General features: G+C 35.5%; 3 protein-coding genes across 3 annotated transcripts; 1 reads left to right on the top strand and 2 right to left on the bottom strand.

The window, feature by feature from the left end:
- Positions 1 to 582: 582 nt before the first annotated feature.
- Positions 583 to 987, bottom strand: LOC110896222 (uncharacterized mitochondrial protein AtMg00310-like). Its single transcript, XM_022143686.1, has one exon. The coding sequence runs from the start codon at positions 985 to 987 to the stop codon at positions 583 to 585; it is 405 nt and encodes a 134-aa protein (XP_021999378.1).
- A 677-nt stretch (positions 988 to 1,664) lies between these two features.
- Positions 1,665 to 2,273, top strand: LOC110893759. Its single transcript, XM_022140885.2, has one exon. The coding sequence runs from the start codon at positions 1,665 to 1,667 to the stop codon at positions 2,271 to 2,273; it is 609 nt and encodes a 202-aa protein (XP_021996577.1).
- Positions 2,274 to 17,518: 15,245 nt separating this feature from the next.
- Positions 17,519 to 18,145, bottom strand: LOC110896223 (uncharacterized mitochondrial protein AtMg01250-like). The gene has a single exon (XM_022143687.1). The coding sequence runs from the start codon at positions 18,143 to 18,145 to the stop codon at positions 17,519 to 17,521; it is 627 nt and encodes a 208-aa protein (XP_021999379.1).
- Positions 18,146 to 18,437: the final 292 nt, after the last annotated feature.

The following is an 18,437-nucleotide window of genomic DNA, read 5'->3' as shown; positions in this document are numbered from 1 at the left end:
TCTTATGCATAATCAGTAATGTAGATGGTGTGTAACCTGTTTTAACACTCATAAAACATGATAATAAGTATATTAACTAGTCTAAGCTTGTTTGATCCGACCATTTACTGTTTTGACACGGTTCGGAGCCGAAAGTCGCAAAACTTTGACTTTTGCTTTGACTTCAGTTCTGACCCGTTATGGTATGATTTAGATATGCCTTAGGACTCTCTTAGGACCAGGTTACATGATGGTATAACCCTCTGTGACCGGTTCGTTGTTTGTCTGAGTCTTTAGCACATTTCCGTTAAATGCTTAAAAGTTGACCGTAACGCCCTTTTTACTTAAAAACGAGAATTTTGAATATATGAAAGGACAATAACCTTAGTTACTGATTTCTAAGCATGTCCCTAAAATTTCACGTCAATCCGAGGTCCAGAGTAGGAGTTATGCTAAATAGCGCAATTACGGAAACTTTAGTAATTAAATGGCGCAATTAGCATAACGCCTATCTAAACCTATATTTCGACACCAAACCTTTTACACACAGACATAAAATAATATTTGGAGATTTTTAAAGATTTTTAATTATTTTTAACCTGCTCATTTAACAAGAAGGGCTTCATTGTCCTCCTTAAGCCTGTTGATTCCCAAACCACCTTTTGACTTGGGCCAGGTAACCCCTTCCCACGCCACCCAGTTCATTTTCAAGATGCTACCAGAACCGGCCCATAGAATTTTTTTCATTTTGGATTCGAGAGACTTGATAACCCCAGCCGGAGCCTTATAAAGCGAGAAATAATAAATAGGCAGGATTTCCAACACCGATTTGATTAGCGTAAGCCTGCCCCCTATCGAAAGAGTTTTAGCTTTACAAACCGACAGTCTTTTATCAAAAATCTCAATAATAGGAGTCCAATTCTTAATTCTGTTCATATTAGACCCCACCGTGATCCCCAGGTACGTAAGCGGGATATAGTCCGGTTTACACCCAATAACTTTGGCCATATTAGACACTTCCCCACTGTCAACCCCCAACCCATATATATTTGATTTATAAAGATTAATTTTTAAAGCCGAACATAAATAAAAAATTCTTAGGCATCTCGCCACGTTCTTAACATTACCCATGTCCCAATCCCCCAACACAAGAGCATCACCAGCGTAAAAAAGGTGAGAAATTACCGGACCGTTATTTGGAGTTTGGATACCTCTGAAAAGCCCTTCAGAACTAGCTTTGCACAACATGCTAGATAGGGCTTCCATGACAAGAAGGAACAGAAACGGGGACATAGGGTCACCCTGTTTGATCCCTTTGGAGAAATTAAATTCAAAGGTAGGAGAACAGTTCACAAGAACCGAATAGTTGTATCAAAAGACTTCATTTTATTTTATGTTATTAAATCCAAGTAATCATTTAAACACACTCCAAACGCCACAATCATATGTTATTAAATATGTTATTAAGTTGTTTATTTTAAGAGATGATTAGACTCCATTTTAATGTAGTCGAAAATAATGTTTGCATTTATAATTCATATCAACTAAATTAATTATATTACCGGTTTCTTTTCCTTTCATAAACCCTATATATACATACACCCCTTCTATATCTACTTCCCACCACACACACACACACACCCTCTCTCTCTAACCCTCTCTCTCAATACTCTCTCTCTCTAAAAATGGCCAAGAAGCTTTGGGCAATAATAAGAGCAATCCTCTACATGATAAAAAAAGGATCAAAAAACATACCATGGTTTGAACTCCACATGCTCCTAAAAAGATCCACCAAGATCGCCGGAAAAGCCATCGGAAACCTACTTCTTGACCACCAAACACTCACATGCCGCCCCAACAACATCCACAACACCGTCGTTGCTCCGCTAGCATACGAGTTCAGTTGCAGCAACACCCCACTATTCCACCATAAACGTAAACACAACAACAAACGGTCACATCATTCACATTATTCACATAACAACCATGAACTCACTGTTAATAATGTCAAAAAAGTGTTTGACATTTTGAACAGTTATGAGTCGGACCCGGAGAAGTCTCCTATGACACTGTTGGGATTTGGAGAGTCTCCGAATGTCCGGCAGCTGCGAGTGACGGATTCGCCTTTCCCGGAGAATAATAACATGGAGGAAGAGGATGTTATTCAGGTGGATATGAAGGCGGAGGAGTTTATTAAGAATTTTTATAAAGAATTGTTGCAGCAGAAGAAACGAGCCGCAGTCGAACCGTCGTCTCCTTTGGATTGTTACCGGAAATGGGGTCAAGTCCGGTGAGGTTTTTTGGTCGTAGGTTAAGTTCTATCAATTCTATGTTATGTTTCACATTTTGTTTTTGTTTTATGAGTTTATGTTATAAATAATGGAAGTTTTGGTTTTGTTTTGGGTTAAAATTGTTGTGTAGATTTGTGTATTTATGTATCAATATATGCCTATTATAGGTAAGAATGTTGTTATTAACCTTCTAATGATTTTTTTTTTTTTATCATTTTCAAATGACATCTAGACAAAAAATCAAATACAAATACCCTTGTCATACAAGCCGTACGAATAAAGTGGAAATGTAAAAAATGCGGTGGCATTTTCGTAATTATTTACTCGTAGAGTAATTATCAAAATTACTCTACAAATAATCTTGTAGGGTAATTATGATCTTGTAAAGTAATTTTGTAAAATGTTCTTGTAGGATAATTTTGATATTGTAGAATAATTTTGTAGAGTATCATAATTACTCTTCAAATGATATTGTATGGTAATTTTGATCTTGTAAGTTAATTTTGTAGAGTATAATAATTATTCTACAAAATCACTTGTAGAGTAATTTTAAATTATATGTTGTTTGATAAATTTGCACTGATACATTTGTAGAGTAATTTTGATGCAGAGTAATTTTGATACACTTGTAGAGTAATAATAATTTTGATAATTACCCTACAAGATCAAAATTATTCTACAAGATCATTTTTAGAGTAATTTTGATAATCACCCTACGAGCAAATAATTACGTAAAATGTCACAACGTTTTTTTGGCTTTTTCATGTCTTTCGTACGTTTTGTACAATAAGACACTTCGTACGTGAACTTAACCCATGACATCTAAACTGATTAAAGAATAAATATATTTATCCGATGCATAACATAAACAACTTTAAAAACTGGTGTAAAAAAAGAGTATCAGATACTATATAACACGCACATAAAGAATCTCTAGTATATAGGTGAAACTGAGCCTTTGTATACAGGTCTGCCAATGTATGGTTGTGTGAATCTTCTACATGTTGATAATGTTCATAACTTTTGTTTGGTGTGTTGTCTTTAAGATGGTTGTTTTCCATGGTAGTTATAGTTGTCAAAAGGTTGTTGGGAAGCCGTTTCTTACCACTTGCATTACTTTATGAAATCTGATCAGTAGTTAATCCCATTTTGGTATATTTATTATAGGAAAAAACAATATATGTCACAAGGTTTTTAGAAGCTCGATGTATTAAATTTATAACTAATAATATTTATGTGTATGTTTTTATGTTATTTTACCACTTAGTTTAACTTTTTTTTCAACAGACTTGTCATACTTTTATAATAAATTACACGAGTAGTTTAAAAGTTTTATTGATATATTAAATTATTGTGGAGAAAGCCTAAGGTATTATTAGAGTTAATTTTATGCTTTGAATTCCTCGTTAGTTTGACATACTTTATTTATAATTTATTACAAACCAGAAGGTAAGAAAGTTATGTATTTATCCATATATTTTCTTCTTGTGAATGTTTTCTAATAATTCTTGTATTAAAATGTCTAATTAATCAACACCTTGTTTAAGACATATGCTAGAGACGCTGATTGCCTAGAGAGGTGTTCAGTTTAGAATCCACTTAAGAGTTGCGAAAATCATATAATAAAATGGTAATTTTTGCTTTAATATGATACAAAAGCCTTATCTCATTATCTTATAAAGTATGCAACAAACTATCCATAAATGTTTTATTCAGATATCACAGATTATCAACATAAAGTTGAATATGAAAAAAAAAAAAAAAAAAAACACGTCCACAAATGCTTATATGTAACATCCCAATCCTTCAAAAAAAGTTTCTTTAAACTCGTCGTGTGAGTTTCGCGGCCTCCATTTGCATATTTTATCTATTGAACCAGGGGAGGAACATGCTACCTGAAACTGTTTAAAGTTTTATTGCTTGTCATGTGAATATGATTTGCTTTAAACGCGATTTGGACAACTTGGATAGAGTCGTTGGACAGAGTTGAGTAGCGTTATTCGGGTTGGCACCCCTATCGTGGTTACTGCTAGCTCAAGTACACAAGCGCCATTTTAAAGGGCACTTGAGTGAATATCTCAAGTTTTAATTGAACTTGCAACTGTGAACTGAGTTTAACTTTGACGCCTATTGATTTAAGTGTAAATCATTAATCAGGGCATAACAGAATGTCAGTAGGCTTGGCTATAACTTATATGATCTTTATCTATTTAATTGAGATTAACATTATGTATGCAAGCAACAACAACGCTCTATCGTTTTAACTTTATTTAACTGTTTTATCGAGTCTTACAAAACATGTGTGTTCGCCAACTTACATCTGAGGATTTGTTTGCATTAACTACTGCTTGCTTGCTTGAGACTTGGTATGATAGATTTTGGTTCGTCGCATTACCACGTCTCCACCTTCACGATGGATGACAGGGTTGACTCGTATTGAAAACATGTCGGGTTCGGGTTGACTTGTATAACAAATGAGTTGATTTGCTAATTCATTTAAGTATTTAAAAAAACTTTTATATTTTTGTTTTTGTTTTTTTTTTTTTTTCATTTTTGATTTAAATGGTTAATTATAACAATATAAGTTTTGACACATCATATTATTTACTTGTTACAGTCATACTCACCGTGAAACACGTTAACATATATGACTCATTTAAAAAACGGTTTAAACAGGTCATGTACGGATTAACCCAGTTTTATGTGTGTTCGGGTTAGGGTTGAAATCTTTGACACAAATATTAATATGGGTCAGGTTTGGGTTGCACATATCAACCCGACAACCTACCAACCCACTAACCTGACACAATTCACATCCCTAAGGGGAGGCGGGGTGGGGAATATTTTCTTCGTGATAAAAGTTTTCCACGAGTGATAAACTTAAACAAACCACCGCCGCTTTGTGAGTGATGGAACATGCGAGGTTGTGAGTGACAAACTTAACGCGTGATAAGGTTGTGAGTGATGGAACATATGAGGGGGTGTGAGGGTTTATTGTTGGGTGTTGTGAGTGATGACCATTGTCACTAAAAAGGTTGTGAGTGATGCAATAATGGTTGATGACATGGCAGAACTTGATTGGATGTTGTGAATGATGGAATTTTTGCAAGTGATAACCACCCCCTCCCCCTAATAGTGTCCATAACTTAGTGAACTTATATTTATTGGTGCTTTACATTGGAAAAAAATTCTGTATGGCGGGTACTGATTCGGTGAACCATCTTTTCACAACATGTTTGGTTGCAATGGGTTTATGGGATAAAATCAGTTTTTGGTGCCGAATCCCGAATTTTTTCATTTTCTCTTTTAGAGATTTGCTTGAGATTCACAAACTGGGAGCTAGAAGATCGTCGGAACGTTTGGTCCTTCACGGCATTATTCTCTCGGCCTGCTGGGTTTTGTGGAAAGCTAGAAATGATCTAAGATTCAATGGAAAGAGATGTAATGTCGAAGATCTTTTTAGCGAGGTTAGGGTGATTAGTTTCTTTTGGTTTAAGCACAGGGCCAAGAAAGGTTTGTTAGACTGAGGGGATTGGTTTAAATTTGTGAATATGTAGTTTTGTCTGTGTAGTGCGTCCTGGTTTTCGGGTTCGGTTTGTTTTAATGAAGTTCACGTTAAAAAAAACATTGGAAAATCAAGGGACCGGATCAAAAGCAAACGAAATAATACTTCATATGGCAGATTTGATTTGGTCTAACTTTCAATTCATTCGTTTGAATTATTAAGTGACATTTTAAACTCTACACAAAGCCTACTTGTGTCATATGTGATATGTGTCCTGGTAAATTAAATTATTGTTTGGAAGATTTCGCAAAATCCCAATTAAAAAAAGATTATATTGCATATAAAAACACTAGACATGTTTAAAGTTGATTTTGTGTTATATTCTATGAAATTGAATCATGTCATCTTCAATGGGCATGATATGATTAACCAATAATTGTACACGCACATTATTATTTAATATTCTTTAAGTATTACTATATTTTTAGACAACAATCTACGTGTCCGATTTGATTACATGGCACTTTTATAACCATTACTTTTTTAAACAACGTGTGCAAAGTGATTTCTTAAGTCAAATATCTTGTAAGTTTATTATATAATATAATTAGTGTACTTGTTAAAGAAGTTTTTTTCTATCGTATAATTATTAAATACTATTTATGTGACTTGTGAGACTATTTCATGTATTTATGATATTTTTACATATCATTAAAAATGTTTTGATAAAAATGAACTTATAAAGTTCTTACTTTTATATATTTATATGTGAATTTTTGTATGGATATCTAGCTACTTTTTGTTTATCTAATTTGTTTTCTTAAACTTTCTTAAACAGTTGTGAAGAGTGTAAATTTCAAAACGTATATGATGATACATGAAGTAAGTTAAGATTAGACAGGCCCGGCCTGTTAGGCTTATCAACCTAAGTTAAGGCCTAGGACCACTTAAAAACAAGGGTCCTGTGATTTAGGATTTTACTTCAGGAGTCGATATTTCTCTCATACGCTTCATTCTGGAATCCAAAAGAAGTGCTGCAACACACCAACCCTCATTGTTTGCAGCGTCTTTTGTGCAACCAATGTGAAATTGATTGCGGATTGAGCAAAATTAGGGTCGACATCGGTAAAAAACATTGATATAGTCATTCAATGTCTCAAATCTCAATCTCAATTGGGCCCTGACTTTGTAGTCCGCCTATGGCCTCCAAAACATTGGAACGGCCCTGAGATTATATTTTTTCTTAACGGCATATCAACTGAATTTTCAGCTTACTACAGTCAACATATCCTGTTTAAGATTACAATCTTACATGAACTAATATTACTAAAAATGGTCTTTTAAGATTTTCTCTAAAAAAATGTTTGTCATTTGACTCTTTGATTCTTAATAATCATTAATTACATATTCAAAGCCTAACATCTTATCCGCCTATCAATTTTCGTTTTGTTCATTATGAGCTCACAATATTAAATTTTTGTTACGGGATGGAGACTTTTTATTGGGTCATCATATTTAGTTTATCTTCACTCACATACGCTTAAATGCATAATTCTCTTTTCATCTACAACTTTGACGTCTAAAACATGTTGGTAGTATTTAGGAAGAGACATTTCTTATGAACTTGATCAACAATAAAATGTAAACAATATACATATAATTAATAAACTAAAGTATTACACGACTCAAGAAACGTAAAACTTGAAATATATTTTAGTATATAGCCCAAAACACGTGAATGGAATGTGATGTGGAATGTTGTTATTATTAAGCAATAATAATATATTTTATTCGAAGTGAGCGTAATAAGTTACATCAAAACAAAAGATAGACGGGCAACAAGTTGTGCCGTCAATCCTTTCTGAATTGCAAAAATGTTTACCATGTTATTTTTACGTATCATCCAAAATGTTTTTGAACAAATAAAAGTTATTAATTTTTACTTTTTATGTTTTTACTCTTTTTGTCAGACCTTACAGGTGTATCCCCCTAGTCAGGTTTTAGGAAAATAGGTTTGTGGCGGGGCAAGTGTTACTGAAAGCAGAGTCAAAGAAGGTGGAAAAGCACGCGAAAGCTTGTGAAGATAATCAGCATGCCTTTGTCCCCCTGGCGTTTGACACGTTCGGCTCCTTGGCGCCAGAGACAGTTCGGTTCTTGGCTAGAGTTCAGCGTGTGGTCCACAACAACTTTTCGACCTCTCAGGGGCGAGGCTTTGTTTTTAGTAGATTAGGGTTTTCTATTTAGAAGGGGATGGCGGCGCAGTTTGTTGCTCGTCTACCTGCTATCCTTATGTCATTTGCCCTGATGATTGGAACGAATTTGAATAAAAAAATTATTTTCGTAATAAGTGAATGTTTATTTCAAAAATTTTTACTTATCTACATGTATGATTTTTATACATGAGCAATTTTTACTTATCTCATAACTACATATTTATAAATATAAATTAAGATTACATGCTCACTTAAGTATATTAACAAAAAAAAATGATTTTCATGACTTTCTCTTGTCTAAATCTTTTAATCAAACTTCAACGTAAATACGTAATTGCTTCATATCAGTCCCAAAAGTCAATATATGATAGTTTACAATGTAATTACTTCGTATAATACTCAAAAGTCAATTGCTTTTACAATGATCTATCTAATACTTAATACTTTTATATAATCGAAGGCGATGTAGCCCAATAGTATTAAGATGTTAAAATGATGCTCTTCTTAGTGGTAATGGTTTAAGTCTTGTTGTCGATAGTGAGGTAGATTTAGGTTGCAATTCAAAAACGGAAAAAAAAAAAAAAAAAAAAAAACATCTTAATACTTTTATTACAAACATTATGAGTTAATGGTGCTTAAAAGAAATTGTAAGAGCATATGTGTTTGTGATAGCCAATCTATAGTATTTATTTGCATATATTAATCTAATTAAATAAAAAAAAATAGTTATCGGCCATTATCCTACCTTATATTCATCTTTTTTCTTGGTGAGTCTTAAAGGTGGTTTTGTTGTTTCTAAGAACGTGGTGGGCGTGGTGGTGACATGACAACACCTATACGTCGTGAATACCGCCCCGGGGGTGGCGTGGTAATCAGTGGCGAACCCAGAAATTATTTTTTGGGGGTGCGAATGAAGTGTTTAACCAAATTTTTAAAGGGTGCAGTCAGGATTTTTACCTCGAAAATACACTAAAATTTTTGTTTCAAGGGGGCGCCCGCCCACCCAAGCCAAGGCTTGGGTCCGACAATGGTGGTAATGGGGGCCGGGGTTTCTTCACCGCCGTGGATGGCAAATTGTGTGGTGACGTGGCGGTGTTTTATTGATGGGTGGATTTTGGTGAGTTTTGATTGGTTCTTGTTTAATTTTTATTTTTTTTATAAAAGTGCCACTTTCACACCCATCCTACTTCGTGTTCTTTTTACCACGTCCCCTTACTAACATGACTGTCACAATTACATGACGCTTAATATCCCCTCTTCATACCCTCCCACGCACAATCACATGACGCTTAATATCCCCTCTTCATACCCTCCCACGACGATATAAAAAACTTGTGACTTTATAAAGAAAGGAGGAAATCATAGATGATTTTCATACATTTGGTATGATTCGTATAAAAGTCATTTAGTCAGCTCAATGGCTAGTTCTCAGTTATTAGCTCGTAACAAAACAATTCCGGACTTTAACTATCATGATAAGTAGCTCCGATTTTAAACACATTGGACGACAAATAACCACGCTTGAACGTGGCCCGCTAGGAGGAGAGCGGTAGGGTGAGTGACTACCAAGAGCCCGCCCTACCCAATGAAACATTTCCTTTTATGAACTTTTGATATGAAATTTATTTAAGCTAGATAAACTTTTTACAATAAAAATTACATGATTAGGGTAAATGATTGTGAAAATGCTTGAGCAATAAAAAATGTCAAATAATTAACGTTGTGATGTGGAATTTTATTGTTATTAATCAATAAAAAAATGTCAAATAATTAGGGTAAATGATTGTGAAAATGCTTGAGCAATTATTAACGTTGAGTTGCACATAGTGAGTTAATTATTAAGAAAGTGACACATTTATTTTGTGTGTATATTTCAATTTGATATCACATTTCGTGTTACATCCGATAAAATATCGGCCGCTTAAAAATAATTATTATAGACAGATGTCATACACAGGGGAAAATGAATATGTACATGTAAGTAAGCAATGTTATTTTATTTTATATATTTTTTTTATAATTTCAAAATATTTAATAAAGAATATTGTGATACACGTGTTTCCATATGAGTGACTAAGAACAAGATTAACTGCCAAACATTGTGAGATGTATCATGTATGTATAATGGACATGAAGATCTTAAGATAACATACAAAATGTGAGATGGGGGTTGGTATCACATAACCAATATATGAAAATATAGAATGTATATGATTATAACCCAATACACTTGGAAGTTGGAACACACAAACGTAAGGAGGTATTTGCAACTAGAATGGCATTCATGAACATTTCTTTAAGAAAATGGGTTGATATGTATATAATATAATATAATGGAACACAGGTTGGATTTTTGTTTTCAAGTTAGTAAAAAAATCAAGAGTTAAATGCAATTTTATTCTCTGTGGTTTAAGTCAATTTGCCAATTTAGTCCAGATGTTTGAAACGTTGCTATTTTAGTTCAAATAATTCAAACGTTGCGATTGTAGTTCACTGGGTTATCTTCATCTATTTTTTCTGTTAACAAGAAGGGCAATTCGGTCATTTTATATGTAATTCTATTAACTAAAAGGCCAACTGGCCCATATAAAATGACCGAATTGCATATCTCGTTAACGAAAAAAATGGATGAAGTTAACCTAGTGGATTAAATTGGTGACGTTTGAAACTCTTTGGACTAAAATGGCAACGTTTCAAACTTTCGGATTAAACTGGCAAAATGGCCAAACCACATGGACTAAAATGACATTTATCTCAAAAATCAATTTTAGTGTATTCAGTTGTACATAGGTCAAACGAAGCATCATTAAGGTATACTAATTTAAAATGAATCCAAATGAGTCAGCAAACGACAATAATTTCTCGCCACCACCTCTACAACAACACCATTACATGTGGTCTTAGCAAAAGTTCAATCGAGTTAGGGTCTCATTGGAAGCAGTCTCTTTATTCTTATAGGAAAAAGGTAAGACTGTCTATATCTTACCCTTCTCAGACCATAACTTAGCTTTGCTAACGGTGAGATTTACCAAGTATGATGATGATTTTAGTGCTTGCTTTACATAAGCATTCAGCTAAGTGGTGTAGTTTACACAAAGTACAAACCCTGATGCATCCAAAAAAGGATAATATGTATTCCAAAGAAAATTGGATAAATACTAACTTAGATATTTTTTCAATTTCAACCCTAATAAATTTATGTCTTTAACCAATTTAATTTTTCTTCTAATAACTTGTGTTCTTTAACTTAAAAAGAAAAGGCTAAATACGAAACTGTGTTTAATTTTACTCCTCGACATTTAGGTATAAATTTTGTTAAAAACGAAGTTGTATTAAAAATATTTTTTTGGCATCGTAAGTGAGTTTCGGTGGCGTATGGGTACCGTGACGAACCGGACCTTGACCGAACAACGTCGGCGCCTGTATCGATATCGTTTTATGGTTTTCAATCTATATAAAACACGTGTCGATATTCTTTTAGGCATATAACGACTTTATTCTTTTATTGATATTTTTTAAGTATTGTATTATGAACACATTCTGGCCCAGCTCATACCTATAACACTTATGTTGGCCCAACTGGCAGCCTAGTTCAAGAGAAAGAATAGGCCCAACTAAATGAATTGGATGATAAGCTAATATAAGGCGTGGAAAGAAACAGCCTGCTGGAAGCATTGGGCCAAACCTCAATCAATTAGACTTGTATGGGCTGGAGCCCATCACACTGGGCCAGAAAAGGATACGCGTAAATTTCATTTACATAACTCATAATAACAATAAACCAACTAAACTATTTTAATTTTTGAGGGTTATTAAATGGTTTACATGTTAACGAGTTAAACTAACAATATATATTTTATTTTTTAAACGAACTGATGTCTCAGTTCATTTATCTTCGGCCGAAATCAAACACAACCCGTTTATTAGATGATGAGACGGGCATAGGTGCACAAATTGGGCCCAGTTGGGTCAACAAAAGTCAAAACCGGGTCCTAGCCAAACTCAGTCGGGCTGGGACCTACTTTGAAAAAAGGATCGGTTTTAGCCAAGTGGAAAGTGCGATTTAACTTAAAAAGGACCGGGTTTAGCCGGGTGGAAAGTGCAGTTTAACTTGCTCGGGCCAGGTTCGACAAGGGTCAAAGTATAGGGTTACAACCAGATTTCAACTTTACAGGTAGGGTCGAGTCTAAACAGGGTACAAAATCGGGTCGGTTTGGGATCAAAACCGGGTTAGGCTTCCATTTTGTTTTTTTTCACCTCTAAAGACGGGTCAACTATACACAACCTTGGCCCATTTTTTTTATATATTTCCGTATCTTCTGTTTATTTTGGTCAGTCCATTATTATTATAGGGTTAAGTTACTCTACAAAGGCTCTTAAAAATAATAAGTGTACAAAGACACCATGGATTACACAAGATGACACAATGTCGGGTAAAATATAACACAATGCTGAAAAATATAACATAATGTTGAGGAAAAAAGACACAATGAGTCGCAAAAAAGACACAATGGCTCAAATATAGAACAGACACAATGATAATAAACAAAACCTCTAAAATCTACAACCTATAAGGTAGTGTTTGGTACGAGGTAATAGGAGAGGGAACGGAATGAACCATTCAAAAGTAATGAAAATAAGATTGTTTGGTTGGTTATGGAATGCAATGAGGCATTACGAAACTCATTCCATTCCTTCTAATCTATTCCTGCGGTCCCCCCTATTTTTTTCTCATTCCGTTTGATATTTTATCTCTCTCTCGATTTTGCCCTCTCCACTCACTCTATCCATCTCCCAAGAAACCTATTTTCTCACCTCCGTAAAAACCAACTGTCCATCATCATGATGGTCTTCTTTCTCACTTTTTACACTGCCCTACCAAAACCCTCCAAATTATTGTTTTCTTCCATGTTGTTACTCTGTAGAAATTATGATTTTTGATGCTCATTTATTTAAATATGAATTATGATTGAATGATACCATATAGCAGAAGACAAATATAAAGTTTAAGTTGCTCTTCAGTTCATTGAATTGATCATTCTAAATGATTATAAATATGAATTATGATTGAATGATACCATATAGCAACGAATGCGAAACACTCAAAATTACGAAAATCAAATAAATGGTTTATGTAATTACATATATAAGGTAGGGGTATTTTTGTTATTTAAAATGATTCATTCCTTTCCTACTGGGATAACCAAACATGACAGAGGAATGGTAATATTTTTTTTTCTCTCGTCCATTCCATTCACTCGTCCATTCCATTCCATCGTCTATTCCATTACGGCATACCAAACAGACCCTAAATCTAAAAGTGAAAACTTAAAATCTCACATCATAGAGTTTGATAAGACGGCTCCAATGCCGCTTGAATGAGGTCAATCGCAATCTGTTTGATACCCTTTGTACGACTTATTACTTTGTACCATTATTATCGTGTTTAACTGTTTATCACGCAAATAAGTAATTCAACACCTTAGGTGAAATCGAACCCAACTAACTTAATTAAAAATAAGATAATACAAAGTTAGTGACTTTTTCTAAATTTAAAAAAGTCGGTGTCTTTTGTGTAAAATACTTAGTTACCAGCGGTTTCCTCAAGAAACATTGCCCCTCTCGCAAGTAACCCCCAGATTTATTATTATTATTCTTATTTATAACCACTATTATTATTATTTATAACCCCACTCAAGACATAAACCCTCACCCCAAATCAAGATGACCACACAGGATACCTCACGCGAACCATGCCCGGACCGGATCTTAGACGACATCGGCGGCGCGTTCGCCATGGGCGCCATTGGCGGCTCCGCCTTCCACTTCCTCAAAGGAGTCTACAACTCACCAACAGGTAATTGTGATAACGAATTGTATTTCAAAAGTAGAGTTTACAAGACATATACATATATATATATATGTTATGTCATATTTCCATAATATATATTAAATAGGTAGCCTCTTTATCGGCTAGGGATGTTCATTATTTGGTTATAACCGAATTAACCAAAAACCGAGCTGAATAAAAGTTTGGTTATTTGGTTCAGTTCGTGACCGTAACCAAATTAAATTCGGTTATTATGTTCGCTTTTTGGTTAGATTTTTTTTTAAATTCGGGCAATTTGGTTAAACCGAATTAATCGATTTTAATTTTTTATTTTTAAATTATATAGATGTATATATACACTGTCATATTTACATAATCTATCCTGATGTGATCAAATAGGTAGCCGTTTCATTGGCGCCACAGAAGCGATCGCTATGAACACGCCACGTTATAACCAAGACAACGCTGAACCCGATAATCAGAACCCATTATACCTCATGACGAAGGCACATCAAACGCTCAAAACCAAGACAACGCTGAACCCGATAATCCACTCAGGAGGTCATCCAGGCAAAGAAGGCCTCCTAATTGGGATGATTATGTTACCTACCTGACTGAAATGGATCCCGGAAAGCTCAATGATCCTATCTCTTACAATGAAGCCATTAGCAGTGATCAGTCTTCTGAATGGAATAAAGCAATGATTGATGAGCTTGAATCCATGAAGAAAAATGACGTTTGGGATTTGGTAGAATTACCCAACGGAGTCAAACCCGTAGGATGCAAATGGGTGTTCAAAACAAAATTGGATCCGAATGGGAACGTTGAACGCTACAAAGCAAGATTGGTTGCAAAGGGCTACACTCAGAAAGAGGGAATTGATTATCAAGAGACGTTTTCACCTGTCTCTCGTAAAGATTCATTAAGGATCGTCATGGCCCTAGTAGCTCATTTCGATTTAGAGCTGCATCAGATGGACGTTAAAACCGCTTTCCTTAACGGAGACTTGGACGAAGATGTTTACATGAAGCAACCTGAAGGCTTTGAGCCTGAAGGTCAGGAGCATCTAGTCTGTAAGCTGAAGAAATCCATTTACGGGTTAAAACAAGCATCACGTCAGTGGTACCTCAAGTTTGATGAAGTCATGAAGAAGCAAGGTTTTATGAAGAATCAAGTGGATCAATGCACCTACCTCAAGATGAGTGGGAGCGACTTTACTATACTTGTCCTTTACGTAGACGACATTCTATTGGCAAGTAATAGTTTAGACATGTTGCATGAGTCGAAGCGTTTACTCTCGCATAACTTCGACATGAAGGATCTCGGAGATGCATCTTACGTCATTGGCATCGAAATTCACCGAGATAGAAACAAAGGGATCTTAGGATTGTCCCAAAGGGCCTACATAGATCGTGTCCTTACACGATACAACATGCAACAGTGCAAACCCTCCGTCGCTCCAGTAGTTAAGGGAGATGTTTTCGGTTCATTCCAGTGTCCGACAACAGAGGTTGAGAAGGAGCAAATGAGCCAGATACCTTACGCGTCAGTAGTCGGGAGCTTGATGTATGCTCAAGTCTGTACTCGTCCAGATATCGCTTATATTGCTGGAATGCTAGGCCGTTATCAGACTAATCCTGGCTTAGATCACTGGAAAGCAGCTAAGAAGGTACTTCGATATCTGCAAGGGACGAAAGACTATAAGCTGACTTATAGAAGAAGTGATTATTTAGAAGTGGTGGGCTATTCTGATTCTGACTTTGCCAAATGCAAAGATGACAAGAAATCCACTTCGGGCTATATCTTTATGTTAGCAGGCGGCCCTATCTCTTGGAAGAGTCATAAACAACAGTTGACCACAACTTCCACAATGATGGCGGAATACATTGCTGTCTATAACGCAACCTGTCATGGAATGTTGATTAGAAACCTGGTCACTGGACTCAAAATCGTTAATTCCATTTCTAGACCATTGAAGCTTTACTGTGATAATTCAGCTGCCGTTAGTTTCTCGAACAGTAACAGTTCGACTGGAGCTGGTTTATATCTCGATACGAAATATCTATTTGTACGTGAACGTGTTGAGGAAAATAATCTTTGTATCGAGTATATTAGTACTAAGGATATGCTTGCGGATCCGATGACTAAAGGTCTCCCTCCTAAGGTTTATGAAGAACATGTTCGGAATATGGGATTTAGTAAAGACCTTATTTGAGCATATTGTACTAGCTTATGTTTTATGATTAATGAAATTTCCTCAAGTTTGATTTTGTATGTCTGTTAGAATATGTTCAACCGGTATAATGGCATATAGACAAATAAAAGTTACAAATCAAACAAAGGGCTTACGCGTATTTTGATCATGATGATTAGGTTTTAAATTAAGGCTATAGTATGATTAATGGGGGTCCTGAGTCGCATAATGATTCAACGGCTGTATTTTTCTGCTATAGTACTTGTTTAAGGCTAAAATGAGTGTTAACTCCTGATCAGGCTTATCTAATACTCATAGTAAATGATTACTCGGCTAAGTGGGAGAATGTAAGATTAAATATATTACGTATTAATATTTAATCTGTAGCCATCTTAATCATTTACATTATAGAGATCAAAATATATAATAACCTATTATTTAATTAGTTGGTAATTGTTGATGGACCATATTACCCTTAGTAACTAATTAGGTTTCCTCCTGGGTGCTTATATAAGGAGAATTATGTGGAGGTTTAGGGGTTACTCAGTTACACAATTCACACACCCCATTAGCCATAACATCATCACGAAACCTCCTCTCCTAACCGATACCCTTTTCGGTTTCTAAGTTCCCATCATCAGTCAGCACCCTAAGGAGGAACCAGATCAAGATGACAGGCATGTCGAACTCCCTTACAGGATTCTCCTCTGCACTATCTGCGGTGACATGTATGATTTATATTGTTTTCCTTCATGCACAAACAGAACTGAACCAACAGTAGTTACTGGGGATTTTATGATTCTGTTGGTTGTTACATATATAATCATAGTAAATCGAGAACTATTTCCGAGAATAGTGTTTGTGACAATGACATTAACATCGTTCTGTACTGTCCACAGACCGGAAATCAGTTTCTCATATATCTGTTTGAGTAGGATTACATTATATATGAATAAACAATATAATAATGGTATTAATCTAATGGTCAATTACCCTAAAAGGTAACTTGCTTTCGAAGTTTAGATTTTTGTTATTGTATTCGACATATTTTTAGTTTTTTTACCATTGTATGTAGACAATTATCTACTTGTGTAGAAAGGTAGTGGATGACACCTTTTTTTTTATGACATAGTGATTTGCCACGTCACCATTTCACTTTCTATATAAAGTTACTTAGGCTGGTCGGTATAGGGGGTGACGGAGAGGACGTCGAGAAGAAAGAAAGGGGGCCCACCTGTTTGCTCCGTCGCAAACGTCTCAATTCGGACGATAGGGACGGGACGGAAGGGGGGGGGGGCGTGGCGTGCCGGGCGTCGCCGAGGGAGGACGGGGCTGAGGACGGACCATACCGTCCAGCCTTATACAATGGTAAGTATCAATCAACGATACCAACAGTCATGCTTGGATTCCCATTCGATCATGAGAGGGACCCATAACAGACTTTAAGACCAAGATATTTGAAAGGAGGGCAATCCGGTTTACAACCCACTTCATTAGCCAACACGCCTATCTCCGCCGACCCGACCCGACTCCAATACCATAAAGGTTAGATTTGTCAATGTTGATTTTGAGGCCCGAACATAAATGTAAGACACGGAGAATTCTAACAATATTCACAACTTCGTTTTTAGACCATTCTCCCACCATAATGGCATCGTCCGCGTACCAGAGATGGGAAATAATCGGCCCATTGTCAGAGACAACGATACCTCTAATGACCTCCACCTCCTTAGCACTATTAATCATGCAAGAAAGAGCCTCCATCACTACCAAGAAAAGGAATGGAGAAAGCGGGTCCCCTTGTCTCATGCCTTTTTCACATTTGAAAGTGAAAGTCGGAGCCCCATTGACCAACACGGAGGAGCTAGCCGACTTAAGGATGCCCATAATCCAATTGCACCACTTAATGGGGAAACCCATTTGGAGGAGGATGTTAACCACGAATTTCCAATTCACATTGTCATATGCCTTCTCGAAGTCGATTTTGAGAATAAACGCTTTGGACTTCCTCTTTTTAATCCAAGTTATGTGCTCGTTAACTATGAGGGGACCGTCCAAAATGTATCTACCTAATGCACTTGGAACGCACAAACGTAAGGAGGTATTTGCAACTAGAATGACATTCATGAACATTTCTTTAAGAAAATGGGTTGATATGGATATAATATAATGGAACACAGGTTGGATTTTTTTTCAAGTTAGTAAAAAAATCAAGAGTTAAATGCAATTTTAGTCGCTGTGGTTTGAGTCATTTTACCAATTTAGGCCAAAGGTTTGAAAAGTTAATATTTTAGTTTAAATAGTTTCAAACGTTGCGATTGTAGTCCACTGGGTTAACTTCATCTACTTTTTCTGTTAACGAGAAGGGCAATTCGGTCATTTTATATGTAATTCTGTTAACTAGAAGGCCAACTGGGCCATATAA

This window comes from Helianthus annuus, chromosome 12 (genome assembly GCF_002127325.2).
Source record: "Helianthus annuus cultivar XRQ/B chromosome 12, HanXRQr2.0-SUNRISE, whole genome shotgun sequence".
Taxonomy (NCBI): Eukaryota; Viridiplantae; Streptophyta; class Magnoliopsida; order Asterales; family Asteraceae; genus Helianthus; species Helianthus annuus.
The sequence above is the reverse complement of the archived record's forward strand: the minus strand, read 5'-3'. Positions and strand labels throughout refer to the sequence as shown.